This window comes from Paramisgurnus dabryanus, chromosome 6 (genome assembly GCF_030506205.2).
Source record: "Paramisgurnus dabryanus chromosome 6, PD_genome_1.1, whole genome shotgun sequence".
Classification (NCBI taxonomy): Eukaryota; Metazoa; Chordata; class Actinopteri; order Cypriniformes; family Cobitidae; genus Paramisgurnus; species Paramisgurnus dabryanus.
The window spans coordinates 20,136,322-20,151,304 of NC_133342.1; the positions used below are offsets into that span (position 1 = coordinate 20,136,322).

At 36.8% G+C, this 14,983-nt stretch overlaps 1 protein-coding gene across 6 annotated transcripts in view; it reads left to right on the top strand.

The window, feature by feature from the left end:
* Positions 1-14,983, top strand: part of fgf12a (fibroblast growth factor 12a) — a 39,831-nt gene that overhangs the window by 17,125 nt on the left and 7,723 nt on the right. For all 6 annotated transcript variants that reach the window (XM_065275928.1, XM_065275927.1, XM_065275926.1 and 3 more), the window contains one exon: positions 4,579-4,682. In XM_065275928.1, coding sequence (XP_065132000.1) covers positions 4,579-4,682 — 104 coding nt within the window. The remainder of the gene's footprint in view (positions 1-4,578; positions 4,683-14,983) is intronic.

The window sequence follows — 14,983 nt, forward strand, 5'->3', positions numbered from 1 at the left end:
CCGGAGTACCCGGAGTGATTTGCCCAGGGACCCTGGTTGCCGAGAGGCAACAGTGATACCCACTGAGCCGCACCATTATAGTTAGGAAGCTTTTATCTATTTTAGTCTTTTCAAGCCAAATGACAATTGTTTGAAGATAAAGAGGTACTGGACTGTACCTTTTAAGAAGGTCCTATATGTACCATTTAACACCCCTAGTTCCAGCTTTGTTTTTGCAATATATCACATATTTAATCTATACACCTAGCCAAGCCTAGCCCCATTCATTCCTATGGCTCCAAACAGGGATGAATTTAGAAGCCACCAAACACTTCCATATTTTCCCTATTTAAAGACTGTTACATGAGTAGTTAAACGAGTAAGTATGGTGGCACAAAATAAAACCTGTATTTGAATGGGGATAAATGGGGCTAGGCTAAATGCTAACACATTCACGAAGTGCTGTACAAAGATTAAAAGTGCACACATTGAAAAAAGATAGGTATATATTAATTCATCTTAGTTGAGGTAAGAACATAGTAAAATATTGAAAAACTAAGGTGTTTTCCTTTAAAAATAAAGGTGTTTCACGATGCCATAGAAGAGCCTTTTTGGTCTACCTATAAGAACCTTTCACAAAAGATTATTTGTGCTGAAAAAGTTTCTTCAGATTATGAACTTTTAAGAAATAAATAGTTCTTTAAGGAATCAAAAATGGATCTTCTATGGCTTCTATTTTTAAGAGCGTAGTGTGAGTGGTGAGATCAGAATTGTTACAACTTACTGTAAAAAAGTGCAAAGCCCACTTAGGTGTACAGCACTTCTCTGGAGACATAAGATCTTTCTTTGAGTCATCCTTTTCTGTAGGGCTTCTTAACAAAGCTAATAAGCTCACGGTCCATAAAGAGGGTGGTTAAAAGTGTGAAACGTTTGCATTTCCTGCAATTTGTGCAGTCGTTTAAGAGAACTTGCCCAGAAAATTTAAGACATGCATCTCCAGGGAGTGATGCAGGGAATGTACATTTCCTATTTATTAGGAGTGTTTCTTCCTATGAACAGCGGACCTGTATGGCCATAAAGGGTGGCTTTGTATAAAGGACATTAGTATAACAATGGGATTTACACCACTGCCCTTACAGAATAGAAAAACAATTCTCAGACCATGTAATGAACTTTTCTCTCAAGGACCATGCAGGTCACTTTCCTTTCTAACTTTTCGCTGTTGGTCACAACATATATTACTTTTGAAACCTTACAAATAGCATCAGTTTCTTAAAGGCATTTGTTGAAAAGCATTTGTCACTGTCCCTTAAAATCTACAGTACATTTATATTTAAAATTCAACTGGAAATGGATGTGCAGTGTTTTTATATCCCCAGAGAGAGCAAAAACCTTCAGTGTAGAAGTGAGGATAATATAAAACTGTCCTGTTTGCCAAGTGAAAACAAAGAATAAACTCAGATGGAAGACGGTGAATTCAAGCATCTGGATATAGCCCCAGGCTGTTCTTTAAATAAGTTAAAGTTTCCTCCTGAACAGATCCGTCAGTCTGCTCATCTCATCTCACAGATAGAGATGAATAAACTTTAGTTAAAAATTGAGCCATCTGAATTATTTCCACCTCTTGGAACCTTAGTGAGAATGTGACATTCAGATCCAGGTTCAAGTATTGACGTCTGGGATGGATTATCAGAATAATACATTACTTACTCCTTGAAATGATTCACTTTTTGAACCCTGCCGATGGTGTTCGTGAGAAAATGAATTCATCCGCTCATCAGCTTTTTATTGAGGCTGTCTTCAGATCAGACAGGGCAGCTGAATATTTCATGCAGCTTGACTAGTGCAGTTCCTCACCCAAGATATCATCATTATTTATATTAAACAGTATAGAGACTTAACTGAGGAAATGTTAGCATCAAAAAGATAAAATTGTGACTCTGAATATTTGATTACTATTTAGCACCAATTTTTTTAGAGTGAAGAGCAATTTCAGTGTCTTGAGTGTTTCAAAAAATATGAATTTGATTGTGGCAGATGATGATTCATGTTTTGTAGAGGCACAGCAGATCACATATGATTATAATCCGTCAGCAATCAATAAGATAAGAATCTGATGATGTAGTACAGTGCATTCTTTTTCTTGTTCATCAAAATTATTTAAATCAGATGTCAACAGATGGCAGCATTAACGAAACCATTTTGAAAAATGGACATGCTCAAAATTAGTATTAAATAACTATGCAATTTTTCAAATCCTCTTGGTTATTTGAAAATGTTTTATGATTGATTAATCATTTTTGCTAAGTTAATTGGATAGTCCTGGTTTACTGTAGTCAATCATAACTATGATTATGAAAATGAAGCAGCTGCTGTCTGACAGTGTTTGAATGGGTCTCAGGTTGGTGAAATATCCAAACAGCAGAGATAAGGCTAAGCTGTTTTCTAAGCTTATGGTTATTTTTTATACTGCTTTTACCTGAGGATTTATGTCCCTATAGATAACAGTTCCCATCCTCGTGTCTTGAGGTGTTTTTTCCATCCCACAACCCGTGTGTTATCAGAACAGTCTGTATAAGCACATTAAAGTGCACTGTAAAAATATGCAACATTTTTGTCAAATCAACATATATTTTTATGTTACTTTAACTTAAAAAATTAAAAAGTTATATGTTCAACACTAAACACAAAGGAATTAACACAAAGGAAGATATTTTGAGGAATGTTTGTAAGTACCAATCACTTGCATAGTAGGAAAAAAGAATTCTATGGAAGTTAATGGGGCTCATGAATGGTTTGGTTACAAGCATTCCTCAAAATATCTTCCTCATTGTTCATATAAGCAAATACATTTATACAGGTTTGAAACAACATGATAGTAAATAAATGATGACAGAATGTTATTTTTTGGGTGAACTATATAACAATTAAAACTTGATTTTATAAGTTATATAACTTTTCAAAAGCTGAAACTTAAAATATTAGGTTGAATTGACTTGCAAAACCAAGTTGTTTTAACTCCATGCTGCATTTTTTTTGTGTGTTTGTGTGTATCTTTGCAGGCACAAAGATGGTTTATGTTTAGTGTTGAACATATAGCTCAGTAGGTAAACTTAGGCTTTGATCTATAATGTATTTCCAGAGGTGGACTATAATCATAAATCAAAAGTTTGGAACACATTTAATATTAAAAAAGCAATTTCTCAGTCTAATAGTCATTATATAAGCTTGCATGGGTTTTATAGCGAAAGACTCAAATCAATACCAGTAAAATGACTAAAGTGACATTTGTGAAACCATCAAAGTGAAATTACTGAACCTAAACACAAGAGCCTGATAAAAAAAATTAATTTACAAAAAAAATGTCAGATGCACTTAAAGGGATACTTCGGCCAAAAATGATATTAAACCCATGATTTACTCACCCCCAAGCTCTCAGAGATGCAAATGTCTATATTTTTTAACCGGAAGGTAGTTATTTTAATTTATAACGTTTTCAATTTCTGAGGGTATGATATTTCTACAACAACACCGCGCGGATAACCCTCAGAAGGCCTTTGTTTATCATCGTGGAGCAGTTTGGATTTATTTTGTGAAGATGGATGCACATTTTTTGGACATGAAGGACGTGGACCCCGTAACTTTACATTTGATTAACTGAAAGATCTAAAACATTTTCTAAAATAACTGAAAATGTGTTTATCTGAGAAATGATGGACATATGCATCTCGGACAGCGTAGGGGTGAATAAATCATGGGTTTAATATTATTTTTGTCCGAACTATCACTTTAAAGGGTTTGAAATGTAAACTTTTCATATCTTCCTAGTTTAACATTAATACATTTGTATAGGATTCAAATTTAAATTTGGGACATTTAAACCAACAAGCAAAGAAAAGAAAACAGACATGGACGCTTATTGTATCAGAAAACCCAAAATATAGCAATTTCCAGCTGTGGCTGCCTTAAATGGTCAAGCTCAGCCTGCAGTCAAAATGTTCACCTCTTTCCCCCTTGTGTGGTATCTGCAGCCTTTCAAGCAAATTTACACCACAGGGCATGAGGCAGAGATTTTTATCGAGTGAGACTGAATCAGCTCAGTGGACAAGTGCATTCTGGCAACATGCCATGCTATGGGGTATCCGCAGATCTCTGGCTTGTGCATTCTTCCTCCTGACTCTATAATACACACAATACACTTTCTTCTCACGTATTCATAATTTACCAATAACCTACCAACCTAGTAATTATATTATTATGTGGTTTCCATTATCAGTGCGTATTGAAAACATTAGAGTGCGTGCACTCTTAGAAAGGATGTGTTAATATATTACACATCTTTGTGCGTTAAGCTTTTAACACATTATGTGTAATTTTAACACATTATGTGTCATTTTGTGTTGATTTTGTGTTAATATATAACACAAGTTGTGTTAAAAGTAACACAAAATGTGTTGTTTCAATAATAACACAGTGATGGGTGAATTCTGGGACAACGCATTTAGTGTGTCGTCCCACAATCAACACTAATGTGTTGTTTTTAACACATTCGTTCTAAGAGTGTGTTCTTATGTCAACTTCTTATATTTGTTTCACCAGCTCTTTTCAACCTCATCCCCGTTGGCTTAAGGGTGGTGGCCATCCAAGGAGTGAAAGCAGGTTTCTACATCGGCATGAATGCGGAGGGTTACCTCTACAGCTCAGTAAGATCTGCATTACTTAGTTTGCATGCCTTTGTGTGCATGTGCTCTGAGTGCTCTGCGTGTGCGTGAGAGAGAATGCTGCATGCGGTGCATAATGTTTAAAGGGAGCTCATTCATATACATGTACTCTGTGAGCCCAGCCTCATTAGCATAAAAAGTGAAAACTCTTCCCACAGAGAAACCTAGTCTTTAACATCTTGATTAAGTTGTTAAACTCCTGCAGTATTAAATCCTAGATAAAAGGGCTCCATAGCATGCTTTTTTTGTTGCTGAGTTATGGTGGATGACGGGCATATGCTCTTTCCTGCAGTTGAAACAGGTTTGTGTGAACATGTCAGAGTGAGTTATGGCTTTCTGACAGCTTATATAAGAGTTGGTCACAGAACTCTTAATCCTGTTAAAGAGATTCTAAAAGAAAATGAATAAATTTGTTTCCTGTCGTCACTGCCGTGCTGTGAGTTGACATGGATTTGGTTCTTCGATTTCTCTGTGGGCCAGAAGAATTTTAAACTGCAGCAGTCCTTTATTTTGCATTAATATCAAGTGACGTTACAATCAATTTACTGCCATTTTAAAAATAATTCTACATTAGAAAACAGCATATTATCTTAAATCCTACAACTTTCTAAACAGCCCGAGACTGATTGGTGATATACATGTCTTAAAGGGATAGTTCACCCAAAAATTTTAATTCTGTTATCATTTACTCACTCTCATGTAGTTTCAAACCCATTTACATTTCTTTGTTCTGATGAACACAAAGGAAGATATTTTGAGAAAGGTTTGTAACCAAACCCTTCGTGGACCCCATTCACTTCCATAGTAGGATAAAAGAATACTATGGACATAAATGTGGTCCACTAACGATTTGGTTACAAACATTTCTCAAAATATTTTCTTTGTCTTCATCAGAATAAAGAAATTTATACAGGTTTGTAACAACATGAGAGTGAGTAAATAAATCATTTTTGGGTGAACTATCCCTTTAACAGTCCGTTGATGGTCATACTGTATATCAGTTGTATAAAATATATTAAAAATAATCCCACTTAAGCAGCGGTTTATTATAAAACACCAAATTGACTGGATTACAAATGGTGTTTGAAGTGCAACATATGACTGGGATTTACACAGCTTTCCCTAAAGCTACACAGAATGTCAAGCATTAAGCAGCTGGCTTATATTCATCACCAAGTTGTGTGGTACAGATTGTCACTATGGCTGAAGCGGAGAGCATTAAAAAATGTGGCTGTGAAATGACTTTAATTTTTAATTAAACAAACAAGAACTTTCCTGGCATAAGTATCATCTCCCTTTAGGCATGCATTTATCGTGGAAAATAAACATAATGAAATAAAACCCAAGATTAGTGGGATTCGCAAACATTGAAATGTGCTTGCTTTACTGAACAGTGCTGATGAGTAGGTCATGCGACTGGTTTCACTGGTCACCACTCATAAAACATTTTGGGGTGGTTTACCTGACAGGGATTAGCTTTAGCCAGGACTACTTTAATTAGTTTAATTATGAAATATAACTAGTTTGAACAAACATGCCTTACTAAAGGCATTACTTGTGTGCATTCTGAGGGCACTGATATATTTTAAGATATGTCAGTGCAAGTTGTTTTCAGTTTGGACAGCTCACTTATTTATCCAAAGTGACTTACAATTGCTATATATGTCAGAGGTCGCATGCCTCTGGAGCAACTATGGGTTAAGTGTCTTGCTCAGGGACACAATGGTGTGTCACAGTGGATTCAAACCCGGGTCTCTTACACCAAAGGCGAGTGTCTTATCCACTGCGCTATCACCACCCCAAATTTAACCCCCCCCAGCGATGTCATCATCCAGCGCGATGGTTTACCCTAAATATCGTCAACTGCCAATTTAGGGGACATCGCCCAACCCTTACGTTGACTTTAGTCCAGGGCTAGTCTAATCCCTGTCCGTGAAACCGCCTCTATGTTTTATTGAGGACCAGTAGTTTTTACAATGTGGTTTGGTCGTTCCTCCACACGCAAACGCAGTATCAGGTGACTGAAGCAGATCAGCGCTTCATATCAGGTTTTTGTGTGTTCATATCAGAGATTTTTTTAAAGAAGGAGAGGAAAACTTTGTTTATAAAAATACCTGAGTACGTGTGGACTGGGTCTAAGTCGGTCTATGTTTTTTCCCATAGACTGTATAAAACATGGACGTAGTGTCCGTGACATCACCCATAGGTTTCTGAAGAGCATTTTTTAAGCCCAAAGTTGGCAGAGACTGCTGTTGCCATCTTGGCAGCACGTCACCGCTCATCACTCCCAGTTAACTGAAAATAGGCAATGAGGCAGAATGTGGGTGGAGCTGAGGTGCCTGGTTTCTAAAAGCATTCCCGCCTAGCTGGATGGTAGTGACAGACAGCAGCAGCAATTCACATGTCACTCAAGTGAGCACGCCCTTAATTATGCAGAACTTTTAGGGCCCTATTTTAACGATCTAAGCGCATTGCCTAAAGCGCACAGTGCAACGTCTAAATGGGCGTGTCCGAATCCACTTTTGCTAATTTAACGACGGGAAAAATGGTTTGTGTGCCGAGTGCATGGTCAAAAAGGGTTGGTCCTTTTTTTTAATGAGTAATGGGAGTATTTTGGGCGTAACGTGCAATAAACCAATGAGAGTCTCAGCCCTCATCCCCTTTAAAAGCCAGTTGCGCTGGCGCTGTCCGTAATCCCTATTTAGATGTCGGACTTTGTAAACTGAAAAACTAAGCGGAGGAAGAAGATCCCCAGTTTAAGATTAATGTTAAATAATTGTGTTGTTTTTCAGTTGTACTGAAATTGTTCTTTTTATTAAAACCTTTAAAACCCGTTTTCTTTAGTCATGGAAGTAAAAAAGCAGGCTTTAAATTGCTTTAAATGTATGGCTATCCAATATCATCAACAAATAATTAACAAGTATAAAAAAAAGGAGTACAAAAAGGTCTGTACTCTAAAAATACTTTATTTGTAACAAACAGGAGATAAAGAATTTACAAACGGCTCTCCGCACGTTTCAGCACTTGGACAGCGTCCATTTTTTTTCAAGCATTACTTAAAAATGTTTCTCATCTCACCATATCCACAGGTACAGAGTCATCATATACAATAAATCCGTGAGGTAGCATTTAAAAAAACATTTTAAATCAGATGTATTTGTTTAAAGCAAAGCATTTATTTACTTACCAGGCTGCAGGTGAAGCAGCTCTTTGCGTCTTCTAATGTCTCATAATTAGTCCTCATTTATGTCCAAGAGACTCAATAATAATCTTTTACATTCAATCCTTTAATCTTTCATATTTAAAACCGTTTTTGTGCTGCTGGGCATTCATGTATGTGATAAGCAAACCTGCGTTGTCGTCCCGTTTATAGGCGCATATTACTAATGCGCTCTTTAAATAACAAAAAACATGAGACCACTCAAGACCATTTTTTTGGTTTAGACCAAAAGACATTAAACATAATTAATTTCTGCTATAAAGTTGGGCATTTTAACATAGGGGGTCTATGGGATTGACTCCCTTCTGGAGCCATTCTCTATAGCAGCCAGTCGATAAACTGCAAATTAAGTCATTTCCGTGTTGTTGGCTTCATTAGAGAGATCGAAAGGTTGCCCCATGGTTTTCCCAAGAAATCAAGAAAATCAAGGCACTGTTTTTTACTTGAATTTCTTGAAAAACATGCATGCGGACATGCAAAACAGAATGCGACGAATTATATTTCCATTCACCCTCCACTTTCAATCATTTTATTTTATTAATATGCTGAAATACTGTATTGTCTTGTAGTTACATCAGAATATAATTTATTTTTACATGTCCTCTGTGGAGGTTATTCAGTCAGACCACTTTCCTCCATGGTTTGCTTCTTTTTGCTCATTTTCACAGTTATTATAATGATGTTGAAGAAGTATAGCCTAGAAATCTAGACGCACCCTAGCGGCCGCAAAATATATTTGCTGCCAGGGTTTAGTCTAGGCACTCACAATACACTTAACAGCTCCAAAAACCAAAATTTGGTCAGGCCAATCACATCGTGTGTAGCGTCTGTGGGGCGGGCTTAACATGATGACGACAGAGCTGCGACGGTTCCTACTTGAAAACTTCGTTCTTCGTTGCTCTGATTGGTCATAGCGCTATCCTATTGCGTGCAGAGGCATTTTGAGGGACAACCTTATATCCCGCCCCTTGCATTGAGCCGTTTGTGTGAAGAGTTGCCAGACCTTACATCTTGATGTAGGTCTGGCTAACCAGGCTAGAAGAAGTAGGTTTTAGTGGCAGTATTTCACAGTTGGAAGTCTATGATGCATGAGGAATCTTAATCTCTTGACATCATTAAATTCGTACAGCTTTTCATCTCTGATTAAGGCATGTAGATGCTCTTGAAAGATTAGGCCACTGGTAATATTTTTTCCAGCTATTAGCTCAGCTTGACTCTAGCTTCCTGACATCAACACATTTGGTTTAATCCTATAAGCAACGAAGTAAAAATCTTATTGATTGAGAAGATACAGCCAAATGTTGCAGGCTCAGTATTGAAAGGAATTGATTTTGTCACTGCAGAGATGCTGTTTTAGTCCACCAGTGGTGCAATTACTTAAGGAAGTTTTCTCAGCTATGAGGCTACTCATTATCTCGGAACCCCTGGAGAAATTCGGAGAGGAGATTGTGATTTCTTGCTCCAGGAGCTCAGTGAGTCTTAGCTGTCTCCTGCTCGCTTTAATGATGGACTTCTTACTTGCTTTGTAAAGCTTTGATCCTCTTCAGCTCTGCGTTAATCAGCAACATTTCGAAATCCAGAGAGCCTCCAGCTATTGCTGAACAGGGTTTGTTCAATAGCTTTTCTTAAGTCAGAACGGTTGGGATGCTTGTTTTGATGTTGCACTTACAACGTCTTCAATCATTCAGAATCAGACACTGTCATGGTATTCTTACTCACACAAAAAGACTCTCACCTAATTGGTTTGAGTTGGATCTAAAACAGAAAAGCAGGATTTTATGAAGCTCTACATAAATTAGCAGAGAGTAGTTTGATTTTGTAGAGAACTTTGGCTTGAGTTAAGTCTATTGTTCAGAGTGGTGATTCATCAGAGGATGTCATTATATATTTTTTTCAGAACATCACTTCATCCATCTGTTTGTCATCGTAAAATTTCCGATCCAATTTGTCACCTGGCTTCAATCCCCCAGGAGTTGCAAGAAAAAGTTTGAAAGTCATTACAGAGACGATAGTTTTAGGGTTTTTCACAGTATGTATGCAAATCCATTTCGATTAACGCTAACCCTCATGGCCCAGTATGAATTTAAAGAATATTAGTATTCCACACACGCTCCCACTGGCATAATGTGCATATCGTAAATATGATGCATTTTTATAATTATTGCCTACCTTAATTTCTAAAAGGAGTAGTTCACACTTAAATCTACATTTTTTTTAAAAATATAAATATATGTAGAAGAAACTTTATGCAGTTTAAAAATTTACAAAGGCAAAAAGAGTAGATTATTTCTGATAACTAACAAAACAAAATGACCTAAGGTTAAATCATAGTTAAAGCGTCACTGTGTAAAACTAAATAATGCTACAGATCCTTGAATTCCTGCCTGGCAGCTAAACATGCACTGTAAAAAAAAATGCAGCATAAAGTTAAAACAACTTGGGTTTGCAAGTCAATCCAACCTACTATTTTAAGTTTCGACTTGTGAAGTTGACATAACGTATAAAAACAAGTTAAAATTGTTTAGTTAGAAAGTTAAAGTAACTTAAAAATATATGTTGATTTGACAAAAATGCTGCATTTGTTTATTGTGCAGTGGTGAGCCATGTTTGCCGTCTCCCCTCATCTTTTGGAAACTGAAACATTGTTATTTTCTTTAAGTTATTTGTTCCAGAGGTCAGTTTAGTCACTAGACTGACTGATAGACACAGATGGGACTGCTAGGTTTTGGTGATCTAAAAGCACAATAACAAATCTGTCTTGATCTGTCTTGTACTCTCGCTCTGGTTTATGTGGGCATGGGCTTTTTCGTGAGAAGTGCCCAAACAAGGACTTTAACTGTACTTACTGTACACTCGTAAGTTAACACAAAATAAACTCGAAAAAATGTTCTAAAACTTTCTGAACCCTTACAAAGTGTATTTGACACAAAAATACTCATATGTACAAATGTTTTTTAAACTTTTTTGTTTAGCATGAGAATCCAACGGGGTACATAAGTCAGAATGTATGACAGTAATTCTCAAACTGGGGGCGGCCCCCCTCGGAGAGCACGAGATGGTGCAGAGGTCGGCAGTTTTATGACATTTTATCAAATACATCAATTCATTTTAAATTCTGTGTAATTAAATTTCAGGAAAATAAGGCTACTAACCACCAGTGGGAGGTGCACACCACTAACTAACAGTGGGGCCGCACACCAAAACTTTTTGAACCACTGATGTATGAAATAGCATTAGACCCCCCCCCCCCAAGAGTCTAATAAAAATGCACATTTACAAGAAAGCATGTCAGAAGTACTTTGAAAGTTTTGCATGTAATGTCTAACTAGTTTTTTAGCTGGATTTGGGTCAGTGAAAAAAAATGGTTTGGCAAGATGAGAAATTCTAAAATCTTTAAAAAAAACTTTTTTAAAAGCATGCATCAGGTTTATTTCACTGCATATAGTGTATTTATGTTAATTTTATGCAATTAAAAATTACATTTGCACAATTTTTATGAAAGTTAAGACTGAATGGACCTAAAAATATGAAAAATTGTGTAATCGGCAATTGCGCCAATGAATGAGAAATATTAAATATTTTATCCACCTTCATGGCATGTAAGCGTAATACATTTTTTTAAATATTATTTCATTAGTTATTTCTAAATGTAAATTTTAATGTGTTTTTGTAATATTTGCCCTGACATATGCTGAAAACAGCTTTGTTTTCTAAATAATCTTTGACAAATGATGTAAAAATGTATGTTAAAAAAATCTTATTACACTAAACTAGATGATTATATTTTATTACACATTTTTAATTAATATTTTTCATTAAAAAATACTAGTTACACCAATTGACACAGACCGGTTACACCACATTGACATTTTTGCAATAATCCCCCAAATATTCTTTCAAAATGTAATAAAACCAGAAATTTTAGACTTGGTCCTCAAAAAAGAGAATGTATGCAAGTAATCTGCAAATTTATTTGGAAATTTTAACGCTTTTGCATTTAATTGAACCATACGGACACAAAATAATTAACGTCATGTCATTGACCCATTTATTAAGAACCAGATTTACTAAAGGCTTGCGCCAGCGTGAATCATCATTTTGGCGTTAAATAACGACTGTTGTGATTTACTAAAATTAAATTACTTTGCACTTGAAATGGCTGTAGTTGTAGCTAATAAGAGAAGGCTTGGAGGATTCAGGACAAGGCAGAGAATTTTTTTCCACATGTAAGAGTTTATTTGTAATGCCATAGAACATATTATTCAAAAATATTGTTTGCCAAGCCATGTTATTTTTTATTTGAGTCACAGGAGAAGTCACATAATACCAGGTGTTTCAAAACTTCTTGTAAAGCTTCATTTTTTGGCATTTGGTTCTTTTCCGTGTACGTTGCCTTCATTAGCTGGGATTTCACAACCTGAATTTTCATCTGCGATGTCCGTGGTGCTGAACTCAAACGCGTGGTGTTAGCCGATCACCCACCTGAGGATCTGCTCTGCTTATTTGCGATCCTGAACTAATTTGTGCTTTTTTGTAAATAACCCGTAGATATTACCATTCCCATCGGCGCTTTTTTGAAATATTGCTCTCGTGCTAATTTCCCCCGTTTAGTAAATCTGGCCCCAAGACTCCGTACAATAAGTTAGCATGTAACAACATGATATCATTGCAGTATAAATTTCTACAGGGCAACTGCACTAAAATGTCAGATGTAACTTAAAGAATTATAAATCGCATATAACAGGGAAAATGTTGGGTGCAAGACACTGTACAACAATTTAGTGACATGATAATAGGACTTAATGTTGTGACATAATCTTGAAGCAACTGCCTAGCTGTGACAGAAATGAAAGTAACTGATGCGTGTTGAGCATTTAGCTTTGAAAATATCACTCATTTAATCAAATCTGGCATAATGCAACGCTTGACCAGTTAGACTTAATTTTCCTTGTTGCAATTAGCCATAGCTGCCTAGACAAGAACAGTCCACAGTGTCAATGTTTGCTGCATGCATGCATGCTAAATTCAGCTCACAGTCATTGTGTTAGTCATGCTCGAAGCTGCTGGTGTGTAGTGCTAACCGCTGGCTTGCGTGGGAGTTTGGGGCTTAGCTCAAGTATAAGAATTCATCCTCAATTATTTATCACGCTTTCGCTGTGACCTACTTTACAGTACAGCGGTAACCATAATTTTCTATGTACTCCATAATTCATCTATCTTTAATTAACTTACTTCCAAAAATCCCTAAAACACAGAAACTCTGTATGAGGTTTCCCTAAGTTTTATGTAGACTGAGCGGCGGGTACATTTGTGCATATAATATATAAGATTTTACATACAGTATGTATACACAGTGCATTTTATCTTCCAAACCTTAAACATCCACGCACTGTTTGCACCAACTATCCCCCACTTACAGATAAGCTTTTGAGGTGCACAATGCTTTTTTAAACCCTAAAATCTCTTTTGCACCCCAGCAATTAGTACTCCAATGGATTTACGGCATTTTTACTGCAGTACACCCCTCAGCAGATATGGCTCCAGTAGTAAATTTTTTTTGTTTTGTTTAAATGGGCCATGATTTACATTATGTACACATACACAGCACTACATACTCTGCATTCAGGCCTAAATATGAGCCTGTCTGCTCTTACATTAGCAGAAGAGGTTTGATTAACACAAGCGTTGTAAATGTTGATTGCTGTTAGCATTAAGTGCATCAGATCGCTAAGTAAACTGGGTTCCATTAAATGCTTCTAGAATAGACTGGGTGCGGTGCAGCCTGATAAAGTTGCCATTATTTAATTGTATGTGAAGCCTGGTCAGAGTGGATTGGCCTTATAGATCACTTTACACATTTTTCCTGATTGTATTTTCAGTGGTCACTGGCTGATGTATAGCAAGCAACCCTCTTACCTGTATGTGTGATGTACTTTGGCTGTGATGTGAATGATTGACTTGCAGAATTAATCACTGAACATTTTGTCACCTGGAAGAAACACGAACTGTATTAGCCGAATGATTGGAATCTTTCCAGATAAACAGCGAATAGTTATTTCACAAAATATTATTACATTTCAGATTAATTAAACTGATCACTCAACATTGCAAAGTTATAATGATTAAAGAGCACCTATTTCATTGCTTAAACCAACGTTAGTTTGTGTATTTGGTATAATACAATGGGCCCTATTTTAACGATCTGAAACGCAAGTGCGAAGCGCAAAGCGCAAGTGAGTTTGTGGGCGGATCTTGGGCGCTGTTGCTATTTTCCCGGCGATAGAAATAACTCTTGCGCCAGGCGCAAATCAATAAGGGGTTGGTCTGAAGTAGGTTCATTATTCTTAGGTGTGGTTTGGGCGTAACGTCAAATAAACCAATCAGAACGCTATCCAACATTCCCTTTAAACGCAAGGGCGCGAGTTCCATGGCGGGTTGCTATTATTATGACAGATTTACCAGGCGTACGCCAGGAGCGGTTCACAGCCGAGGAGACCCACGTTCTTAGCAGTCAAAGACAGAGAAGTTGTTTTGTATGGGGATGGGAGAAATCCGCCAAAATCACATAGGTTAAACAGGCGTGAGAGGAAATAGCCACAATTGTCTCATCAGCTGGCATCCCCATTGTTGCGCCAAGCGCTTCAATGATGTCAGGAGACGGGGGAATCCCAAGCTTGTCAGCATAAATCGGGCACGACGTGTAACGGGAGGTGGATCTGCCTCTACACATGACCTGACGCCAGCAAAGGACATCGCTGTGTCCACCCTCACCGCTGAAAGGGTTTGGGGGCCTTGAAGTCAGACCCAAGGTCCAACCCCAAAGTACTCTTACAAATCAAGTTCACATACATTAAGGTTTCTTATGAAAACATTTTAATTATTATTTACATAAAATAAACTTAATACAGCCACACAACAAACACATGAAAATATTTTAATCGTTATTTGCATGAGAAGTTTTTAATGCAGCCACACAATAAATAAAAACTATCACCACAATGCTCACCACTATGATTCCCCTTATCTCATGTGTTAATATTTTTTAGTGTAACAATTTATGATT